Genomic DNA, 21006 nt, shown 5'->3' with positions numbered 1-21006 from the left:
GCCTATGTGGCAATCGCGTCTGGGCCGCGCTTGGCGAGTTGCACGTCTCGGGCACGTGGTCAGGAGCGTGAGTCCCAGATTCTCATCTGTCAGTGGGTTCGACGCAACCCCTGCCGTGGTGGCTGTTTTTTACTCACTTTTTTTGTGTAATTCAATATGTGTCCTTTCTGAGGCGAGTGTGCCGTACACGTGGAGCTTCAGTGTACGCGGTGTTTATAGTGGATATTTCCCGTTGCTGTTGTCCTCCGTTTCCCAGCTGAGACGGAAGAAAGACATTCCTGGGAGTCTGCAGCCTCCTGCGGGGCCAGAGTGGCTAAAAATAGAATCTTTCTCACATTTTGTTATGGTCCTAGCGGTGAACTGACGAGAGTACTTCCAAACTACGCAGCGCGCTTCTGGGACTCCTAATGCGCAGCAGACTTCTGTAATGGCCGCGCACGCACACACTAATACATGCGTGTATGAACTCACACAAATAGACGTGTGCGCACAAAAACACACAGCATCAACATTTTTTCAATTACCTTCCCCTCTGGCCAATTTTCAAGGTCTATTAAAATATTTGGAATTAGGACAGAAATGTTAATTTTGGATCAGATTCTCTATGTAATTCTTCATTATCTGCTACCTACAGCCCCGTTTTATTGAAAGCTCAAAGATAATAATTAAAACAAGTATTTTGACAGATTTATTAAGGTGGGTATTAATTTACCTGTTATTGGTTGTGTTTCTAACTTGGGGAGTACATGGCGCTATATAAGTATATTTGTACTGTTGAATTGAATCTCATAGAGAAATGAATTGAAGGCTGTGTGACACTGCGCAACAGCAGCAATCCATTGATGTATGATACATTAAAAAAAAAGTAGAAATTGAGTTTTATAAGATGGCGAATCCTCTTGATGTCTCTTTCTTGATCTCACGTCTCCTGTAATTATTAATTTGGGATGCATGTATTTTCAAACCGTCAGGCTGAATGGAGTCTCTGGAAACGTCACGCCTTGTGTTACCAATAACATTCTTTGTGCCTTACTTTCTGCATCAGTATGGGCTTGCAGCACTAACAGCGCGCGTGCTCTTACTTTGCTACAAGCCACATAGATACCCATGAGCCTTTGCGGGGGCTCTGTCGCGAGCCCAGTGAGGCTGGCTATAGGCCGAATGGGTGAGATCTCGAGCTTGCTGTGGGCGGGGCAGAGAACACGGTTAGTCTGTGTGTCTAGTACTAAGCACAGAGTTTTTTTATTTGGTGCATTTTTATATAGCGCAGACATTACCCAAAGGTGTCAGAGCGCTGTACTATAGGACCAGTTACTTTACATGAGAAACGTGTTACTCAATAGAACGTTTAAAAAAATAAACAGGAGACTAAAAAAGGTAGCGTACTCGCAGTGTGTTCGGGGGCTCGCAGTGTGTGGGGGGGCTCACAGTGTGTGGGGGGCTCGCAGTGTGTGTGTGGGGCTCTGTGTGGGTGTGGGGGGGGGCTCACAGTGTGTGGGGGGCTCTGGGTGGGTGTGTGGGGGGGCTCTGTGTGGGTGTGTGGGGGGGGCTCTGTGTGGGTGTGTGGGGGGGCTCTGTGTGGGTGTGTGGGGGGGCTCTGTGTGGCTGTGTGTGTGGGGGGCTCTGTATGTGTGTGTGGGGGCTCTGTGTGGGGGGGCTCTCTGTGGGTGTGTGTGTGTGGCATTTGCGAGAGATTAAGCTATTGACATTGTAAATTACAATCCCATTTATTTATCTGTTTTCAAAACCAACACATAAATAAAAATTTTGTCATTTACTATGCCAATAGCTCTAACTTTTGCAAAGGCGAAACCGTTGCATTGTAAATGCTTGTTTCTTCTGATCCCATCCCCAGTGATCCTTCCTGCCCCAACCTCGCAGTCTGTGTTACTTCTACCCCATTCTCCTTGTTGTATCCCCCCACCATTAGAAAAAAAAATGCTTTGGCACTACTTAAAAAAAAAAGTATACAAATCCTTCTTGGATCAGTAAATAAAAAGAAAAAACAAAAGCCCCGGCACCTTTTGTAGGCGCATGCATGCGTGGTGATGTGCTTAGAAAATAAAACTGTGTTAAAGCCCTTTGCTTTAAAAAAGTTTTGGATTTCCTATTTAGTCATGTTGCACACCATCTCTAAAAACCATCGGCAAAGCCAATGGTTCCAAAGGCGATACTTATTGACTATGCCAGTTCTAGTTTCCCATGCACGTGTTGCCAGGCAAACAAGCATTGGCAATGCCAAAAGATTTGATCCTTGTAGGATGTGCACATGCCCACTTATCATGCCATACACACATTAAAGCTTTTGGCACTGTATGGCAATTGCAGTTTAAAGCAAACATTGATAAAGTCTGTACAACTGTCAAACCTTTAGGCTTTACCAATGCTTGTTTTCAGTACTTTTGTCTTAGCAACTTTTGATACATCCTACATTCAAATTATATTAGGGAGACCAGCATCAGCACAAGGATACACAACTTGGCAAATATTTGTGTGATGCCTTATTTTGAGGCCTACATGCTTATTCTTGTCCATTAGTCCTGAGTCGTCTCCACACACAAAAGTATGAATCAGTGGCATATTGCAGTATCACTCTGTCTGAAGTGAAATTGATTAATATGGATGTTAAATATTCTGTGACTAGAAACGTCACCGAAAGCCTTCAGAAAGCAATACTTTGTAAATGTGTTCTTCCCTGATTAATTTTCCTTCTTTTTCTATTTTCTTTTGTTCAATTTTTCTTTTGTACTTTTATTTCTTTTTCATTCATTCATTCTTTCATTTTCTCTTTCTTTTAGAGCCCGGAGTTAGATGACCGGAAAGTTCGGAGGAGAGAAAAGAACAGAGTTGCTGCACAGAGAAGCCGCAAGAAGCAGACACAAAAAGCTGATAGCTTGCATAAGGTGAATGTCTCATTAAAGTATATCTTTTATTGTACTCTTCTGCACTACGTTGTCTCATTTTTTATTTTTCTATTGAGTTTGAAACCTGTATTCATTGTCCTTTCCTTGACTCTTTCACTTTAAGACTGATGGCTCAGATGGACCAATGAAAATAGCATATGAGCTCCAAGAAAAAATATTCCTAACCCATCTTTAATGCCCCAAGTTTACCTTAACAGACACTCTGCTGTGTGGCCACCATCACTGCTTAGTCTTTGAGATCGCCTGATTCTTTTCTCTTTTATAATCAATGCAAGTATTTCAAGGCTTATGAAGCGAACTCTAAACCTGCACCTACAAACAAAAGCATAGATTTCCTAGCTAGTCTACTCTTTTTCTTTCACCAGGACTGGATTCTTAAAATGTCATTCGGCCCTTTGAAGTGGGAAGTAGCTCCATTTTTAACAAGAAAAATAGTCATTGCTTTTATGATTGCTTCAGTTTCCAGATTTCGCCATTGCCGGGCATTTGTCAGACATTTATAACCCAGGACTCCTAGGATCGTAACATAAGAGCGAAAAACTATGAGGCTAATTAGGATGTCGGTTGGAAAGCCTCTGAACGCAGGTCGGAGGCTTTCCTACGGACATCCTTGATTTGACTTCTGACCGCCGTATTACAATTAAGGCGGTCAGGAGTCAAACCAGCCAGTCATTCCAGCTGGCTTCCGATGGGCTCAAGGAGACCGTTGGCCTGTCAGAAAACATAACATAATCCCTAATGGACGGCGTTTCCACTGTCTGGGATTATGATGATGGTCAGATAGACTTTTCATGTCGGGCTTTCCGACATGGAAAGTCTGTCGAAAGTGACTTAGGGGGCCCTTAACCGGGCCCACATCCGTAAGCGGACTCCGGTTAGGGACCTGGGGGCCTCTATATTGACCCCCTGTAAATCCCTGCACCACATGGCAAGCGCCGTGAGATGCTTGCCACGCAGTGCAGGGATTCACAGAAACTCCAATTTCTCTGTGGGAGCTTGTGCTATGGCCGGTTTGCGACCGCAGAACATGCTCCCATAGAGAAATGGGAGTTTGCGACCGTACTATGTGCGGTTGCATTGTAATAGGGGGTGCGGAACCGCGGACCTACGGACGGTTGGTTCTCACATGAGATGGCATCAGGCGGACGCAAGTCCACCCAAAATCGGAATAGGCCCCTATGTCATTTAGCTGCCCTAGTAGCTCCTACATCACTCGTAAAGTTGTTCTTAGTGGTCATTATTTTCTGGATCTAGGCATTGTGTTATTGGTTCAAGCGCAACTGAGAGGGCTGAAACCAGTGTTAAACAACCACTTCTTTCTTCATCACGCATGGGTTAAAATTGAAAACTGTATTGTGGATGCAAAGGAAAAATTATCAGATTACTTGTGTTCCAAGAGAATGCATAATTCCACATCACAAATTGAAAAGACAATTGAATGTTCCTCACATTCAAATTGGAAGGCTTCATTACCAATGCAAGATGCATCTGAATGAACCAAAATACAAATATGTAAGTAAGAAGCTAACCAAAAAGGGCACCTGGAAACGTTAAATTGATTTATGCACAGGAACAAAAGAATACCTCTGAAGACCAAAATTGTTCAGAGAGTGGAATTGAGCCAGTGGGTATCAAGTAAAATTGACAAAACAGACCCATTGCATCGAAGATTATGTGTAAATTCAAATTAGTGGGTAATGCAAGCTACATGTTCAATTAATGTAACTGGAAGTGATAAGTCTTGAGCTTGTAGCTAAATTGCATATGGTCAAGGGTTGCCTGCAGCTTTATGGACAAGGATCATTTCTCTTTATTTTTATCATCTTGTTTATATAACAACAATAACAAAATATAGCACAGGGTGTACCATGCACAAAACGAGTCTTTAAAAACAGAGAGTCCTAGAAAATCCTCCTTTGAGCTCTATTCACTCATTATTGGGGAAAACATGTGGTAAATCCCCTGCATCACACAGTCTTTAATCTGACTATTGGTCTATGTGCTATATAGTGCTTAAACATATTACGTCATACTGGATTCTCATGGCCTGCCTACAACAAAGAAACAAGAGCAGAGATCTAACTTTTAAAATGCTGGATGAAAAGAAACCCTCCGTATCACCTTGAACAATCCTGAAAGGGGGAAGAAAAGAGAGAAGAGAAGAGAAATGAGCAAACAAAAGCAGTAGCAGGCGCGTGTTCGTCAAAGTGGAAGCTCTGTTCCTGCAGATCCCTCCTCCGCATCAGAGGAGGACGTGACGTGGATGTCGGATGCATTTAGTGTTTTAGACATTGTCATATAGAGCCCTCCTACCCGTTGTAGGTGCTTTATACGGGTGGTAACGGGGCACCATCTGACGTTAAATTTAGCCACTCAATTGCGGATGATAGCAGTCAATTTTTCAGTGGCGTAGAGGGACCAAATCTTCCCCACCACATCTTCTATAGGAAGTAGCGTTGTTTCCACATCTGGGCCACACACAGCCACGCCACTAGGAGCAGATGGGAGAAAAAGCAGCTTTGGAGGGTCGTCATGGGAAAAATTCTTCCTTCCACTGGGTTGTCCAAGAGGACCGTAAGTGGATCCAGTGACAGTAGAACATTTGTGATGGTCTTTACTGTGCACTGGATCTCTACCCAAAATGTCTGAAATAATGGGCAAGACCACCATGTGTGCAAAAATGTGCCTCGTTCACCATACCCTTTCCAGTACAAATCTGAACCCCCAAACATCTTGGCAAGTCTAACAGGTGTGGGGTACAAGCGGGTCAATATTTATATGCATTCTTCTTGTAGCGGATGCAGATCGAGAATGTAGTCCCTTTCTGCAATATAGCCATCCCCAACATGTGTCAATGGGAATCTCAGTAGTCAGTTCTCTTTCCCACTGTAATACATAGTCGTGCTTCCTAAGGGGGGGGGGTCAGTTAGGAGGCATTGCTTTAGCCATGATATGCCTTTACAGCGAACGTTGTTGAGATAGAGAGACTCAATGGGTGTATCATCTCGCTTTAGGGCTTAGCGCGCAGAGGGCCCGCCTGCCCAGTGAATTGCCTGACTCAGCCTATAAGTGTCAGGTCGAGTCAGGGTGAATTTAGTAACTAGGGGCCATATGTGCAAAGAAGAGGAATTGTGATTTCCAAATCACGTTTTTATCCAATCGCTATGTAGAAATCGCTATTCCTAATGTACGAAACATTTTGTTTCATACTTGTGATTCCTAGTGGTTGCAAATCGACCTACCTTCTGAATATTAAAGAGGTAGGTCACAGTTTGTGACCCATTAGGAATCGCAGCCATCACAGGGATGATGGCCTGCTGAGGTCAGCAGGCCACCATGTCTGTAATCGTCTTTGGATAACGTTTTTTTTTTGTTGAAATGCAACCCGTTTTTCTTAAAGGAAAACGGCCTGCGTTTCAACATTAAAAAAGAAAATGTTTTGTTTTCATTTTTTAATAGCTGGCAGTGGTCTGTGAGACCACTGCCATGTCTTAATTTTTTTTCCCCAACATTCACAAAGGGGAAAGGGTTCCATGGGGATTCCTTCCAATTTCCAAATGCATTACCACCAACTTTGAGTTGGTGGTAAAGTGCAAATGTTTTGCAACCGCATTTTGGTCACAAATCGTTCGTACTTACCAGGGCCATTCGGTTTTTGGAAGGTACGCCCCAAACACGCCTCTTACAAATACCGAATTGCGAAATACAAATTACGATTGGGTAACGAACTACACAATCGCAATCTGGGCTTTGTACATTCCTAAAGGCATTCTCCCGGTTGCAAACTGTCCGAATCTGCGAATTGGCCCGTTCGCAACTGGAAAAATGCTTTGTACATATGGCCCTAGGTCTCCCCGTGGTCATAACTCTCTGTCGTCGTAGAAGACATCCAAGATATGAGAACGGCCCTGGACTCAGCAGAAACAGAGAGTCTTGCCTGGGGGGAAGCGTAGAAGTTATTTAAGAAAAAAGCAAGAGCAGAATTAATATGAACAAAGGAATAAATTTTTTGTATCGTAGTTGCTTTACATTTCACTTGGTCATCATTCATGAAAAAAGCCTGTACAAGTAATGTTCCTTTTGCATGTAAAACTGTTCAATTATAGTTTGTGCTACTTGCAACCATAATCAGTAACTAAATAACTGAGAACCCAAAGCGATGTCTTGCTTGGACTCATTGTCCTTTTATTGCTTTAGGAATACGAATGTCTCGAACAAGAAAATGGCCGCTTGAAGAAGGAGGTTGCGAGGTTGGCAGAGGAGGTCAAGCGTTTGAGTGGAGTCCTGAAGGCGCATGAGCAAATCTGCCCTCTCTTGCACCGCCCTGTGAACTTAGTGACAATGCCTAGAACAACAGATGGCCTCCCCCACTGCCTACCAAGATGACACACCCTATTTGACACACTCCGCCTTATTTGCTTATGTTAAAGTTTTCATGGAAAATTAGATCCATTAGGGAGACACAATTCACAGGCGTTTAAGACCCTTGGCAGCTCATTCTGGATTTAAGAATATTTCTAGTAATTCTTTTTATTTTCACCTCACAATAGGAGCAGTCTCTTGACTTGTTTTTATCCCTGTCCCTTGCATTCTGAAAAGAATCCACAGCTCAGGGTACATCAGATACAACTCTACTACTTCACTCTCAGAGCCACATGCCACAACAGTATTCCTGTGCAAAGGTTTTTGTGTTTGAGCAAAAGTGAAAGCAATGTTTACAAGGTATAAGCAGTTAATTTGAAAGAATAAACTGGTGTTTTTATATGAATTCAAAATGGATTTGTGCTTTTCTTTCTTTAGAAAAACATTTTAAATCTCCTAACTCCTTTTTACAACTTTTCAGTGTCATTGTGTGAAATGTATCTTTGCAAACAAAGAAATGTTTACTGCTCAAGCAGTGGATGTCTTTTCTTATCCAGCCTTTTGTGGAAGGCATGCATGGATTGTGTTTTCCCCTGACTGAGCAACCTTTGTGAGTGCCTGGTACTGCTGAGTTTGTTTTCCCTTCCTGGTGTCGACCTGCCCTCCTGACCGCGCAGCTGCCTTCGTCTTCCGGTGCCGCTGCCTGGGCTCCCCACGCTGACTTTCCCCTGACATTGTTGATGTTCGAGGGATCGACAAACTCCAACCTTACTCCATCCTGTGCTGGTGATCGACCGCCCCTCACAGTGACTTGTACCTGGGTATTTTTTTCTTGCTGGCCTTTAAGACCGGATTCCTGTTTGTCCTTAGCCCCGCCATTTTGTGGAGAGGTATTTTGGGGTTCATGTCCTGGATCCTCCATTTTGCTGACTGAAAGCCGCCCAGACTGATTCACCCAACTGGTTAGCGCCTTTATTCCGCCGGATTTACCCGTGCCCTAGCCCAACCCCCTTTTGAAGCACCTTTCACCCGTCTCCTATTGTGGATCACAGGGAGGCACCTTTTCGCGCCCTCCCTCGGACCTGCTCCAGCTACGACCCGACGCAGTGAGGGACTCTGGCTCTGGATGTGGTTGATCATGAATAACCCCACCGGCTTGCTGACTTTGACTTCGTGGTATCCCCTGTTGCACTTCACCCCTTGCCTGGTCTGCTGAGACCTGATCTGCATTCTATCCCCTTTACTTTCACCCCATTACCCTCTATACCCCATTGATCTTCTTTGCTATGTTATTAAAAACCCAAGTAATGTAATTTCCTTTTTCTATGCCAAGCTCTTGTAACTGATGTAACTTTGTAACACTGTTTAATCATCTTGTAAAGCGCTCTGATACCTCCGGGTCTAGCCAGCGCTATATAAAACTTGTCAAATAAATAAATAAAAAAAATTAAGCACATGATGAGAAACAACAAGAAACAAACATATCTGGGGCTACGTGGGTTCCCAATTGAGGGACAAGTGATCTATCTCTTTGGTACAATACAGAGACTGTGGGCCATATTATCAAGACCGGCAATAACATTATAGCCGCTTTAGCGGCAGGAAACTGCCGCTAAATCGGCGATAATGGGCTTGATAATATGCCCTTATGAATTCCCATAGAAGCTCAGGTTCTGGTCTGAAGGACATCAAACCTGGGCTTCTATGGGAATTCACAAGGGCGTATTATCAAGCCCACTATCGCCGTTTTAGCCGTACTTTCCTGCCGCTAAAGCGACGATAATGTTATCGCTGGTCTTGATAATATGGCCCTGTGTTGCATATGGTTGGTTCCTATTGCATAGGTACGGATGAGCTGAAACGATAGAATGGAATGCATGAAGTGTAATTAACGGTGAGTTCATATTGATTCACACTTTTCCCCGCTCTCAAATGGAAGAACAGTCTGTAAGCTTGCCACCTGGAAGATTTACCTGATGTGTCAAGTTGTCTCAGGAGTTTAACCCTCCCCTCCCAGGATGCTTTCTGCAATGATGCAAGCACACAATCATTATAGTATTCTTCAGTACCAAAACACATTACACACATCGCAATTTTGTACCTGTTCTGTTTCAGGACGCTGCTATCAATCTTTATTGCCCTGAAGAAGGATTCCATTAATATACATATCCAATAAAGCCCCTTTGCTAGACCTATTTAGTGAAGTTTTAGTGTCCCAAGGCCCCGTGGTCTCCCGTTTGAGTGCAACTGAAACACGGCATTGTTTTTAAGTGGGCCCCCAACAGTTTATTTGTGAAATGCCTCATCTTTCTTTGACCGATGTGTAAAGCGCTGTCCATGGTCCTGCTCATGCTTGCTTAAACAAATATAATCCTGGGAAAAGCCAGTAGGTCGGAATCTAATGTGAGAAAGTATGGAAACAGCCTCTGTTGGCATATTAAAGTCAGAGGTGTTGGCTTTACCAGTGTTTCTCCGTCAGTGAAAATTCGAGTAGTGCCTAGAAAGTTTAAAATAACTCCAGCTGCAGTGAAAAAATGTCAACACAAAAAAAATCATTGCTTTCTGTTTGTGATGGTTGTATGACAAAATGAATTTAATGTGACGATGCAGGTATACTTCTTGAATGTAAAGTAGTCTCTTATGCAATGCAATTCAAGCACTCCATACGAATTATACACCCAGCAGCCAATATCATAAGATGACACAGAAATATATTTCTCTGGGCGGAGAAAAAGCCCAATATGTATGTTTTAAAAAATGTTGTCGCAATAGGTCAAGGAAACAACTATGCTTTCAAGACAGACCTGAAAAGTACATCCTTGGAATAAAACATGAAATACAGTTAACCTTCAACCGTCCTATAATGACAAATTCCAGCTGGTTCTTTGTACTATTATTGCCACATTTACTAATGTGGGTAGGGTACTGCAGCACACAGCCACACTGCACTTCAATGGGGGCCTTTTTTGGATTGCAGACTTCACAATTCACCATTATTCCCTAATCCTTGCCTGCCATACACAGGACCACACTCGACATGTTAAATGTATTATTTCAGCTGGATTTCTTGTCTCTCGAGATAGATGGGTGTAATTTCACAAAACCTCTACCAGGCTACAGCAGCCAGTGCCTTCTGGGTTGAATCCTAAAGCATGGGGGTAAACAGCTGTCCTTGGACAAACTATCACATCTACTGTATTTTCATGAGTATTTTAAGTGATTAAGTGTCTGTAGAACAACTTGCGAGGAATTAGGAACTGATTTAGAGTTTGGCAGAGGTCCGCCTGCCTGATTTACAGATGAGCGGACCTTCAGTATGTCCGCGATGGAGACTTCAATGTCGCATTGTGAGAAGCAAACAAAGACCCCCTGATACGGATTGGTTTCCTGGGTCAGGGCAAAGAGCAAATGTGAGTAAATTACCCAGGCAAATTCTTGAACCAACTAGCACATGAAAGGTAACTCAATACATATTAAAAAAATGAAAATACACTATTGCATGTACATATAAAGATACAAATTTAATAACATGATATTCATTAAAACTGATACATAATTATACACAAAGGATAAAAAAGTTTGTAGCATTTAAACATATGCATATTTTCAATCATGTAAGTAGTTCATTGGTATAAAAGATTAGATGGTTTCCTGTTTTTTGTCTACGCGTTTCGACACTTATGTGCCTTCCTCAGGACTGTACCATCACACTGTAAAAAGATTTTAAAAAAGATAATTTTACAATTTTGTTTTGATATGTACATAACAACTAGTGCAATAGCTTTTCTACCATGTGCTCAAAGTTGGTTATCTTCATGGCTGATAATGCCGCTTTAAACATTCTAACATTTTGATGAAGCTGCCAATAAACTGCATATAATACAAAATATTTATCTTATATTATCATTGGATAATTATTCGATAGATCTTGTTTTATTCCGAAAAAGAAACATGCTGTTCATTTCGTTCTCATGGCAACATTGTATGTATAATTTAGACACCTACTATAACAGAATAAAGACCGATAAAGAGAGGAAACAGATGCACAGAAAAAACAGATTTATGGCCTAATTTGGATAGAGAATAAAAAAAAGAAGACATGCTCTGATGGCCCTGTGAAGTAAGGACCACTGCAGGTTTGGAAAGTCGACCACCCGCCCGATTTAGAGTGGGAGGTCAAATGGTCAGTTTTTACTCTTCCTACCGCCATCAAAAACATGATGATAAGGGACACTAAAAATGTTTCCATGGGAGAGTATTCCCATGATGGGTGGGGACAGGCGCGCAACACCCGTTGAACTCACCGGGCTTCAGCCCCCCCCGTCGTGTGTGGCAGCCCGGGCTGAGACAGATCCCGGGCACACACACAGCCACACCCGAACGTTTCACAGGTCTTTAAAAGACCATTTGAATGTTAATTAGGCCTTGCTGTTGTTTCACCCCTTGTTGGGGGCCCTGCAGCTCCACTCTGCCTACTGATTAAAGGTTCAGCCCCCCCCCCCGAAATTTTTTCCTAGCCCCCCTCCCCCCGAAATTTGGCTTTAGTTGCGCCTCTGGGTGGGGATCATTCGTTTTTGTTTTTTCCTAAAACAAAATCTCGCGACTGCCCCCAAAAAGCTCCATCCTTTCTATTCTTTACCCCTTCTTATGTTTAAAAAAATTTAATAGATAAAGATTGCAGAAATAAAAAAGAAAAAACCCTACTTTAAAAGTTTGACCAACGTTACCCTCATTTAAATACATTGACAAGAACCGCCATCCTCTGCAGGGCTGGTTGACAAGTGTGGCTCAATAGTTAGAGCGGCAGACCCTGATGCAGAGGTCTGGCCCGGGACCAGGGTTCAATTCCTGCCTCGGCGGGTCTTGGGCTCAATTTCCCCGGACCTGATAATTCTCGCCTCGGTGCCTAGTCTAATCATGGGTCCCACTCTGCAACTCTGGGCAATAGCTTGCTTAATCTCCACAACGGCCCCAACAGCGCTGGGATGCCTGGCTTCACCTTGGGGGTGCCTAGGAGTGGGCCCTCCACAGGGAAAGGCCAGGAAGGGTTCCACAGCGCTATGTGTACAGCGCCTTGAGACCCCTTCGGGGGTGATTTGTGCGCTATATAAGCACTACATTTACATTTTACACCTCTTATATAAAGAAAAGCGAATGCATTAACTGCAGCATTCAGAATTGTGCAGAAGTCACTTTCCAGCCTAACCTACGGCCCTCTTCTGAGTATTATTGGTGCAAGACTCCTACCGACTATCACATACGGTAGTGAAGCGGTAATGGGTAAGGACACTGAAACTCTGAACAAAATCATAACCAGAGCATATCGGGCCCTATTTCATCTTCCGGCAAACGCATCCCCTGCCCAAGTAAGGTTGGAATTTGGACTCACCAATCAACAAGATGCAAGGCAGGGCCACTTTATAAAAGTATGGAATCAAATAAAAAATGACCACCAAAATGAAATATCGCATCTGTTGTGGAGAGAATTAAATAATGATACCAACTCCACTGCAGGGCTCTATCTTAGGAAAGCAATAAAGGATTTTGCGGTCATGTCGATATGGGAAAATAATATAACCAAGACATCGCTTAAGAAAATAATTAATAAAACCACAAACCATCTATCTATTCTAAACGATAAAGCTACCCTTATAAAGAGAAAACACGCTTGGGCGACAATAATTGGTTATAAAAAGAAGGAAATTCGACAATATCTGGTAACACCTTGGACCGAAAAAAACAAACAGGTGCTCCTTAAAGCCAGATTTGGAATAATGCCAGGCCTGTGTCACCTTCCACCGTGGGAGAGATCGGTAACCCTAACGCAATGTAGACTGTGCAAAAGTGGTGAGGAGGATATTCTTCATCTTCTGTGTACTTGCCCTGAACTCTTGCAAGAGAGAAAAGCATTGCTTAGGGTACTTTTCAAGGCACGAGGCATATGGACATGCAGGCAGGCCCTGATTAAGTGCCTGAACTCGAATGATATCATTTTAAACGCTACTTTTGTAAAGTTCCTAATAATAGTTAAAAGGAAACTAGGAATTGTACCTACTGTAAATATTTAACTGACTACAAAGCTGATGCAATGTCATTTTAAATTGTTTTATACATGAATATAGTTTTTACTGTTCCTCCCTTTGATGTGTAATATTGTAAGATTTTAAATAATCAACATAATAAACTACCTTTGCCTTCCCTTGTCAACCTCTTATTTGGCGGGCAGAGAACTGTCAGTATAATAGGAGTGAGGTACTCCTTCAAACAGACAGACTTACCTTCATCCATCATATTATAAATCAGCCTCTTCATGTCTTGTATTAAAATGTTGGGCCATATTAACTTGTTAACGACTGGTTGACCCAACTACTCAACATCTCACATTGATTGAGGCTTTATTAAGAACTTATCTGCAATACCTTGGTCTTGGTGTTAGTAATGCAGCATCAGGTACACATAGCAGATAGTATGTGCATCCACCTTCTAAAACATGGTTTTATAAGTACACCTACAAATTCATAGTTCAGTATAGTTACAGCACACAGCCTGGTGAAATTCATGGGGCATCAATTCCTCAAATGGTTAGGGGGGAAGAGAGCAGGCAGTCAATAATTTGCTGAGCATTAATTGGAGGCATGGAGGGGAGGTTGCTCTCTCAGAGCTCTCTGGGGCATAGATAGTGTCAGCTGTGAAATAAATGAGAGGAGGCTGTGAGGGACAGGTGTGGAAACTGGAACTGGCCAAGATGCAGGAAACTCTTGGGAGGGCGAACAAAGGGGAAGGATCTCTGAGGTTATGGGAGCCTGCAAAGTGAAATGGCACCAACCAGTCAGATGAACCAGATGTGCAAAGTCTTCCAACAACAGCACACTCCTCCAGAGTACAGAGGGGGCACCAGTCACTCAGTTATGAAGAATACAGCGCATTACAGACCCATTGAATCATAGTCCATTGCAAGGGGCTCGAATCACTGAAAATGAGGGGGATAACACATCACAGGACCAACAGGTCACGGGTCAGTGGTGCAATGCAGCAGCACACAGTCCAATGAGGAGCAGATGGCATCAGCTATAGAAGAGGTGAGAAGGGGGGCTGGTACAACCTGTTCATGACGATAAGAGGTAATAGTTTTTTCTGGACAGTGGGATTACAGTCCCAAGCACTAAGGTGTTCAAACGTCATTGTGCTTGGTGCACTTCTCTCACGTTTCAACGATGAAGGTTTGCAGCACATGTGGCGGTGAGCATCAGCCCAGTGATCTGTGGTGATACGCTTTGAGCTTCGTGCTTGTGGACAGCCGGAAAAGGCATTATTCAGCTCCACTCCTCTGCTTGTGATAAATGATCTTAACTGAACCTGGTACCCTATTAAAGCCAGGAAAACAGTTTGGCATGTTGTAGGGCACTAAGTGGCATTTGCTTTTTTCCATACAGGAAACACTTCCATCCCAAAATTTCACCTCAAACTCACCAACATCAAGCTGCTCCTCCTTGTTCCACCACTGCGATTTGTGGTACGTGTGCCACAGGGTTATTTCTGCCTTCTTTCTTTCTGCTTTTTTTGGACCCCCCCCCTCAAGTTTGTCTTAAGTTTTCCATCCATTCCTTGCCCGAGTCATGAAGTAAGGTGCAGGTATCATCTTTCATTACCTGTCAGTCATCTTCCCTTGCCGCCATTTCCAGTCCCTGCCATGTTTCAACTCTCAATGAGGTTTAGCGGGAGGGAGTGTGAGTATATTATAGTACATTATGCTCTAAATTCGTTTTGCCCTTGACTGGCCTGTTTGTGTGGTGTTCAAATCTGTGTTAGAGCCACTGGGGAGTTTGGGTTGCCTACGCGTCTTGATTCCTATTGTGCCACCAGAATTTTAAACCGTAGCTACCAGATATAGGTTCTGAAGAATCCTCTGCTGGGGCCTTTCAGCTTCTGAAGGGTCACCATCATGCCCCTGTCCTGCCTCGCCTAGCTCTCCCTTTGATGGATTTCAGCTATATCTGATTTTTAAGGTGAAACCCCTCGTTATGTTTGTCAGAACAAGATGCTTTCCCAGCATAATTTCCTTCGAACTGCCTAGCAATGATGTGCCACTCAGTGCTTAGGCCAGGATCTGTCCTGTTTCAGTCTGTCAGGTGGCCTGCGCTTGTCCAGCTGCTGTTGGTTGCCCCATTGGTTATCCGCCAGACGCATCCAAGCTGTCTACAGTTGCGGTCAATTTCAATCTGCCTCCATTTTAAATCTTTCTCCATAGAGCCCCGTGTGAAGGATTTTAACGCTGTGTGACCCAACCAGTCCTTGTGGTCGACTGACTTCCAACTTAGACTTCTCCTGTTAATCCCTCGCCCCCCCGCCAAAGATCTGCGCCAAGCCTTGCCTCGACTTGACTCTATGGCTCGCTGCAGTTTGAGCGCCTTCTGGCCCGGCATAGCACCCTCATCTTGCGAGTCCTGTTGGCACATCCCTGTTGGGTGTTTATAGCCTTCTAGTTGACCTCCGTCAGTCCTATTTCTAAATTGTGGGTTGATCAGACCGAATATCTGGAACCTTGTTTGCCAGTGCTCTGTAACCTTAACAAAAAACATTTTTCTCCGGTGCTGTGCGGCATCTACCAAAATAATGTGAGATGTGGTGGACAAGCACATGAGGGAGAGAGCAACCCGGAGCAGAGTGTAGGCAAGGTTTGCATGGGGGAGAAGCTGATGAGGGAGAGGGCAACAGAACTGTGGCAGGTCTGTGGGGGAAGCGCAGAAGGGAGAGAGCAACGTGGAGCACATGGGGGTTCGGCAGGGCAGAAGCACGTAAGGGAGGGGTCAAGCACAGAGGAAGGTGGGGATGTGTGATGATGTGTGATGATGTATGAAACTTATATAGCGCAGGACTTACCCTGGGGCATCTCCGCGCTTGCTTAGGGAACCCGTCCTGGTATTCCCCTGTGAGAAACCCCGGCAGGGTATCCACAAGGTGAAAGCCAGGCATCCCGCCGCGAGGGGCCGATGTGGAGATTAAGCAAGCTATTGCCCAGAGTCGCAGAGTGTGACCCCGTGAGTCGAGTAGGCACCGGAGCGAGAGAATTGTCGAGACCGTGGAATTTATGAGCCCGAGACCCGCCGAGGCAGGGAATCGAACCCTGGTCCACGGTCGATCTCAGATTCCGGGTCTGCCGCCTCTAACCACTGAGCCACACTTCTCCACTAATGTTGCATGAGAAAGCACATAAAGGAGAAAGCAACACAGCGTGGTGGTGTTTGGCAAGGTAGAAAGACACAGTAGGAAGAGATCCATACAGAGCACGGAGGAGGCTGGGGGGTTTGCAGGGGAAGCACACTGGGAGAGAGTAGCACAGAGCCTGGGGGTGTTTGGTGAGGGGATTTCACACAAACGAGGGAGAGCCAGACATAGCACAAAGAGGAAATCTGCTTGTGGAGATCCCAATGAGGGGAGAAGCAATACAGGGGACAGAGGGAGAGAATGGGGGAATGAGTAACTCAAAACGTGGTGGTGCTTTACAGGGGGAGAAGCACTCGAGAGAGACCGAGCTGGAAAACAAATGCACTCTCTTGGAGAGCTTAACCAAAAAGAAAAAAGAAGTTCCCTCCAAGTGAGCAATGGAATGACGCAAGTCAAGGGAGGGACAAAAGAAAGGGCAACGAAAGCCATCGAAAAAAGCAACAACAAAAAAAGTTGGGGCAATAAAGCAGGCATTTAATAAGCAGTGGGGGTCTTAGAGACCACTGTTAGTTTTTAATAAGCCCACAAAGGGTCTTTTGAAACTTGACAATATCCGTTGTCTGGTAGGCAAGACCTAAAATCAATCAGTGATGGCTGATACATTAGGGCTTTCTGGCTCCTCATCGCTCCACTTTGCAGCCAACAATTCTACTCTGTGTCAGACTGATGATTCAGAGAACCATGCCCAGCACAGTGTTCAACACTTTTATTGCTGATGCTGCTTTCAAAGGCAATTTTGTTGCCATTCTTTTGTGCAGCACTTACAAGTCCAGTCAATTGTTTCAGCGTAATTAATTACACTTTGTACATTACTCCCCTCGCAGTCCAGTGGTTTTCATCCCTAGAGTTATGCTTTTTTTTATTAGACTCCTATCTTTTTTCCCTGACCACTCCTGCCTAGAAATAATCATTATATTTTGTACGTTTTTCTGCAAAACATTACCTCTAAACTGCTTCCTTCTGTGAAGTAAATACGTGCCCTGTAGGCCTGACTTTTGTACCAAAGGAAACACTTTTCGCTTGACCACATCCCCTCAGTGTTAAGAGGTAAGCCAGAAAGCGACTACAGGCTCTAAATTAAGGAACTGCACAGAGTGCTTGTAGATTTCACAAGGAAGGTACAACTGTTTACACAAATAAGTACCTCGTACAACACAATGCTGGTGGGGTCAGAAAACGCTTGCGCTAAAGAATGTTTTTGTTCACTTATTAATACTAAAATTAAATTTTCAGTCACAAAGAAATGTATCAAGGATGGATTGTAAATACTGATACAAACACTAAGCAAGGGCGTCCGCAGACATTTTTCAGGGGGGGCTAATCTGGTAAATGAAGGGGCGTGTTAATCAATAGGGGCGGGGCTAAAATGGCAGACCATCAGGTTTGGGTAATGCTCAGGCCAAGCTGAGAAAACAAAGTGGAGAATTCTCCATTTGAAACTGGACAACAATTAGAACACACATGAACCCTAAAACTACCTCCCAGGCACCTTAAAACTCATACATCCCCATATACCTAAAATTAGCTCCCAGGCACACCATAACCCAGACCTGCCCTAGCCCCTAAAATTGTCCCCCTGGCTCCCCAAAACCCATACCTGCCCTGAACCCTATAATGTCCCCCCATTGCACCCCAAAACCCATAGCCACCCTGAACCCTAAAATGACTCCCCTGGTACCCCAAAACCCATACCCACCATGAACCCTAAAATTATCACCCTGGCACCCCAAAACCCATACCCACCCTGAAACCTAAAATTACCCCTGCCCCCCAAAACTTATACCCGGCCTGAACCCTATAAATAATCCCTTGGCCCCTTAAAACCCACACCCGCCCTGGACCCTAAAAGTACTCCCCTGGTACCCCAAAACCCATACCAACCCTGAACCCTAAAATTACCCCCTGGCCCCCCAAAACCCATACCTATCCAGAACCCTAAAATTATCCCCTTGTACCACAAAACCCATACCCACCATGAACCCTAAAATTACCCCTGCCCCCCAAAACTCATAGCCACCCTGAACCCCAAAATTACCCCCTGGCCCCTTAAACCCCATACCCACCCTGAACCCTAACATTATCCCCCTGTCACCCCAAACCCCATAGCCACACTGAACCCTAAAATTACCCCCTGGCACACCAACACCCATACCCACCTGTAACCCTAAAATTACCCCCTGGCACCCTCTGAGGCTAGGTCCATAGGACACCTCTCTACCTCCCTCTGAGGCTAGGGTTATAGGGTACCTCTCTGCCTCCCTTTGAGGCTAGGGTCGCAGGGTACCTCTCTGCTTCCCTCTGAGGCTGTGGTCCTGCTCCTGCTCACTGCTGCCTCCCCCTGAGGCTAGGTTTCTTGGATACCTCTCTCCCTCCATGTGAGGCTAGGGTCATAGGGTACCTCTCTTACTCCCTGTGAGGCTAGGGCCATAGGGTACCTCTCTGCCTCTCTCTGAGCCTAGGTTTCTTTGATTCCTCTCTGCCTCCCTCTGTGTCTAGGTTTCTTGGATACCTCTCTGCCTCCCTCTGTGACTGGAAACCTCCCTCAGGAGAGTCCACAAGTAACCTGCAACAACAGCATATCCTCGCACGTGAATACTAAGACAGCTGTTCTATGTACGTGTGTAGCAGCATCTTTTTAACTTAGGGTCACTCTCTTCAATCCATATAAATACTAATGTTGTTTTATTAATAACTCCCACTCATTGGCACACGTAATCCTGGGGGTTCTTAGCATTTATTGTACAAGCTGATCCCAGAGGGGCACCTTTATGGAGAGTTCAAGATTTGACTTCTCCGTTTTAGTTCCTGAAGGGATCAGCTAGCCTGTTTAGTGAAAACAAGTGAGCACTGGCAAACCCAATAGTTCGTTTGAAAATGCTCCTTTAAGAAATGTGACATATGTGTGTGTACGCGTTTGTGCGTATGTGTTTGTGAGAGTGTGTGTGTACATGTGTGTGAATGTGTGCATGCATGTTTGTGTGTGCATGTGAGCACGTGTGCATGTGTCTGAGTCTATGCACTTGTGCGTGGGTGTGTCTGGTTTCATGTGTCTGTGCGCATGTGTGAAATCATGCATGCGTGCCTGTGTGTGCACGTGAGCGCGTGTGTGCATGTGTGAGTGTATGCACCTGTGCGTGTCTAGTTGCATGTGTGTATGCGTGTGTGTGAATGTGTGCATGCATGCCTGTGTGTGCCTGTGAGCGCGTGTGTGCATGCATCTGAGTTTATGCATCAGACAGAATGACAATGGGTGAAAGGGGCTGCAAGAAGGAGTGCGGGGCGCCCCATCAGGGAGTTGAGGCTTCTCGCAGGGAATAGCTCTGCTCCCTGCAGGACCCAGAATTGCGGACAAAAGGCGTCCATAAAAGCATGGGCGTCCACAGGGGGGGCAAGGAGGGGTGCTCCAGGGGGGGGCAAGCGCCCTCCTTGCCCCCCCCTCCGCGGACACCATTGACACGAAGTTGGAGAAAAAAGGGGACAAAAAGGGCAGCATAAGTACAAGTATATATTTTTCAGAATTTCAAAGAAAATTGTCAATAAGCAACACAAATGCATATCATATCCGAAATATGATACAATTAACATTAATAGCAAAAATATTAATCATTTATATAAACCTTTTAACGGGCTCCTGGCACGTCTAGGCACTTTGCCACTGTTACTCAACTGCTGATAGATCCCCCGGCCCTGTTAATTTTCCCTCAGCGCCTAGAGCAGCGGTCTTCAATCTGTGGGGCGCGACCCCCAGGGGGGTCGTGGAGTCCTGGGAAGGGGGTTGCAGATTCTGCAGAGTGTAGTTCCTGGCATTGGGCTGATCGAGGGTGCTCACGGCGGAGGCCTAATTCACACCGCCCCATTAACAAGTAAAAGGTCTTTTAAAGACCTGTCAAGTACTTGGGTGTGACTGTGTGTGTGTCCCTGAAGCTGTTTCAGCCGGGCTCATAGGCATAATTTCTTGTATAGCGCACATTTCACAAAAGTCTCAAGGCGCTTAGCAACAAACGACAACCAAGTATAGGGGAAAATGGAGAGAAAATTAATTGGGAAAGAGGCAGGTTTTTAAGCCCTTACGAAAAGCCTGCTCATACAGGAGCTGGGGGTAGCTGGGGGGGGGGGGGGGGGGGGGAGGGCTGGGGGAGCCCTTTGAGCTCAATGGATGTTGTGCGCCTGGACTGGAGCTGTGGGTCCAGTGACACGTCCCCCGCCCCCAGCAGGGAGGCACAGAGATGCCCTCCCATGAGCGGGAAAGAAGAAGGAAGACGACACAGAGAGAGACTGATGCCGCACCCCCCCCCCCCCCCCCATGAGAGAGGCACAGAAAAGGTGGGTGGATGAATGATGAGTGGATGGATGAATGAAAGGGTGGATGGATGTATGGATGGAAGGATGAAAGGGTGGATGGATAAAGGATAGATTGATGAAGGATAGATGTATGGATGGAAGAATGAAAGAATGGACGGATGAAGGATGGATGGATGAAAGGGATGGATGAATG

The 21006-nt window shown here is 44.9% G+C and overlaps 1 protein-coding gene across 1 annotated transcript in view; it reads left to right on the top strand.

The window, feature by feature from the left end:
- The window catches only part of BATF3 (basic leucine zipper ATF-like transcription factor 3), a 117636-nt gene extending 109937 nt beyond the window's left edge, over positions 1-7699 (top strand). The window contains exons 2-3 of the mRNA XM_078647120.1: positions 2799-2903; positions 7122-7699. Of these exons, the coding sequence (XP_078503246.1) occupies positions 2799-2903; positions 7122-7310 (294 nt within the window). The 3' untranslated portion in view covers positions 7311-7699. The remainder of the gene's footprint in view (positions 1-2798; positions 2904-7121) is intronic.
- Positions 7700-21006: the final 13307 nt, after the last annotated feature.

Source organism: Lissotriton helveticus, chromosome 6 (assembly GCF_964261635.1).
Source record: "Lissotriton helveticus chromosome 6, aLisHel1.1, whole genome shotgun sequence".
Lineage (NCBI taxonomy): Eukaryota > Metazoa > Chordata > Amphibia > Caudata > Salamandridae > Lissotriton > Lissotriton helveticus.
The sequence above is the reverse complement of the archived record's forward strand: the minus strand, read 5'-3'. Positions and strand labels throughout refer to the sequence as shown.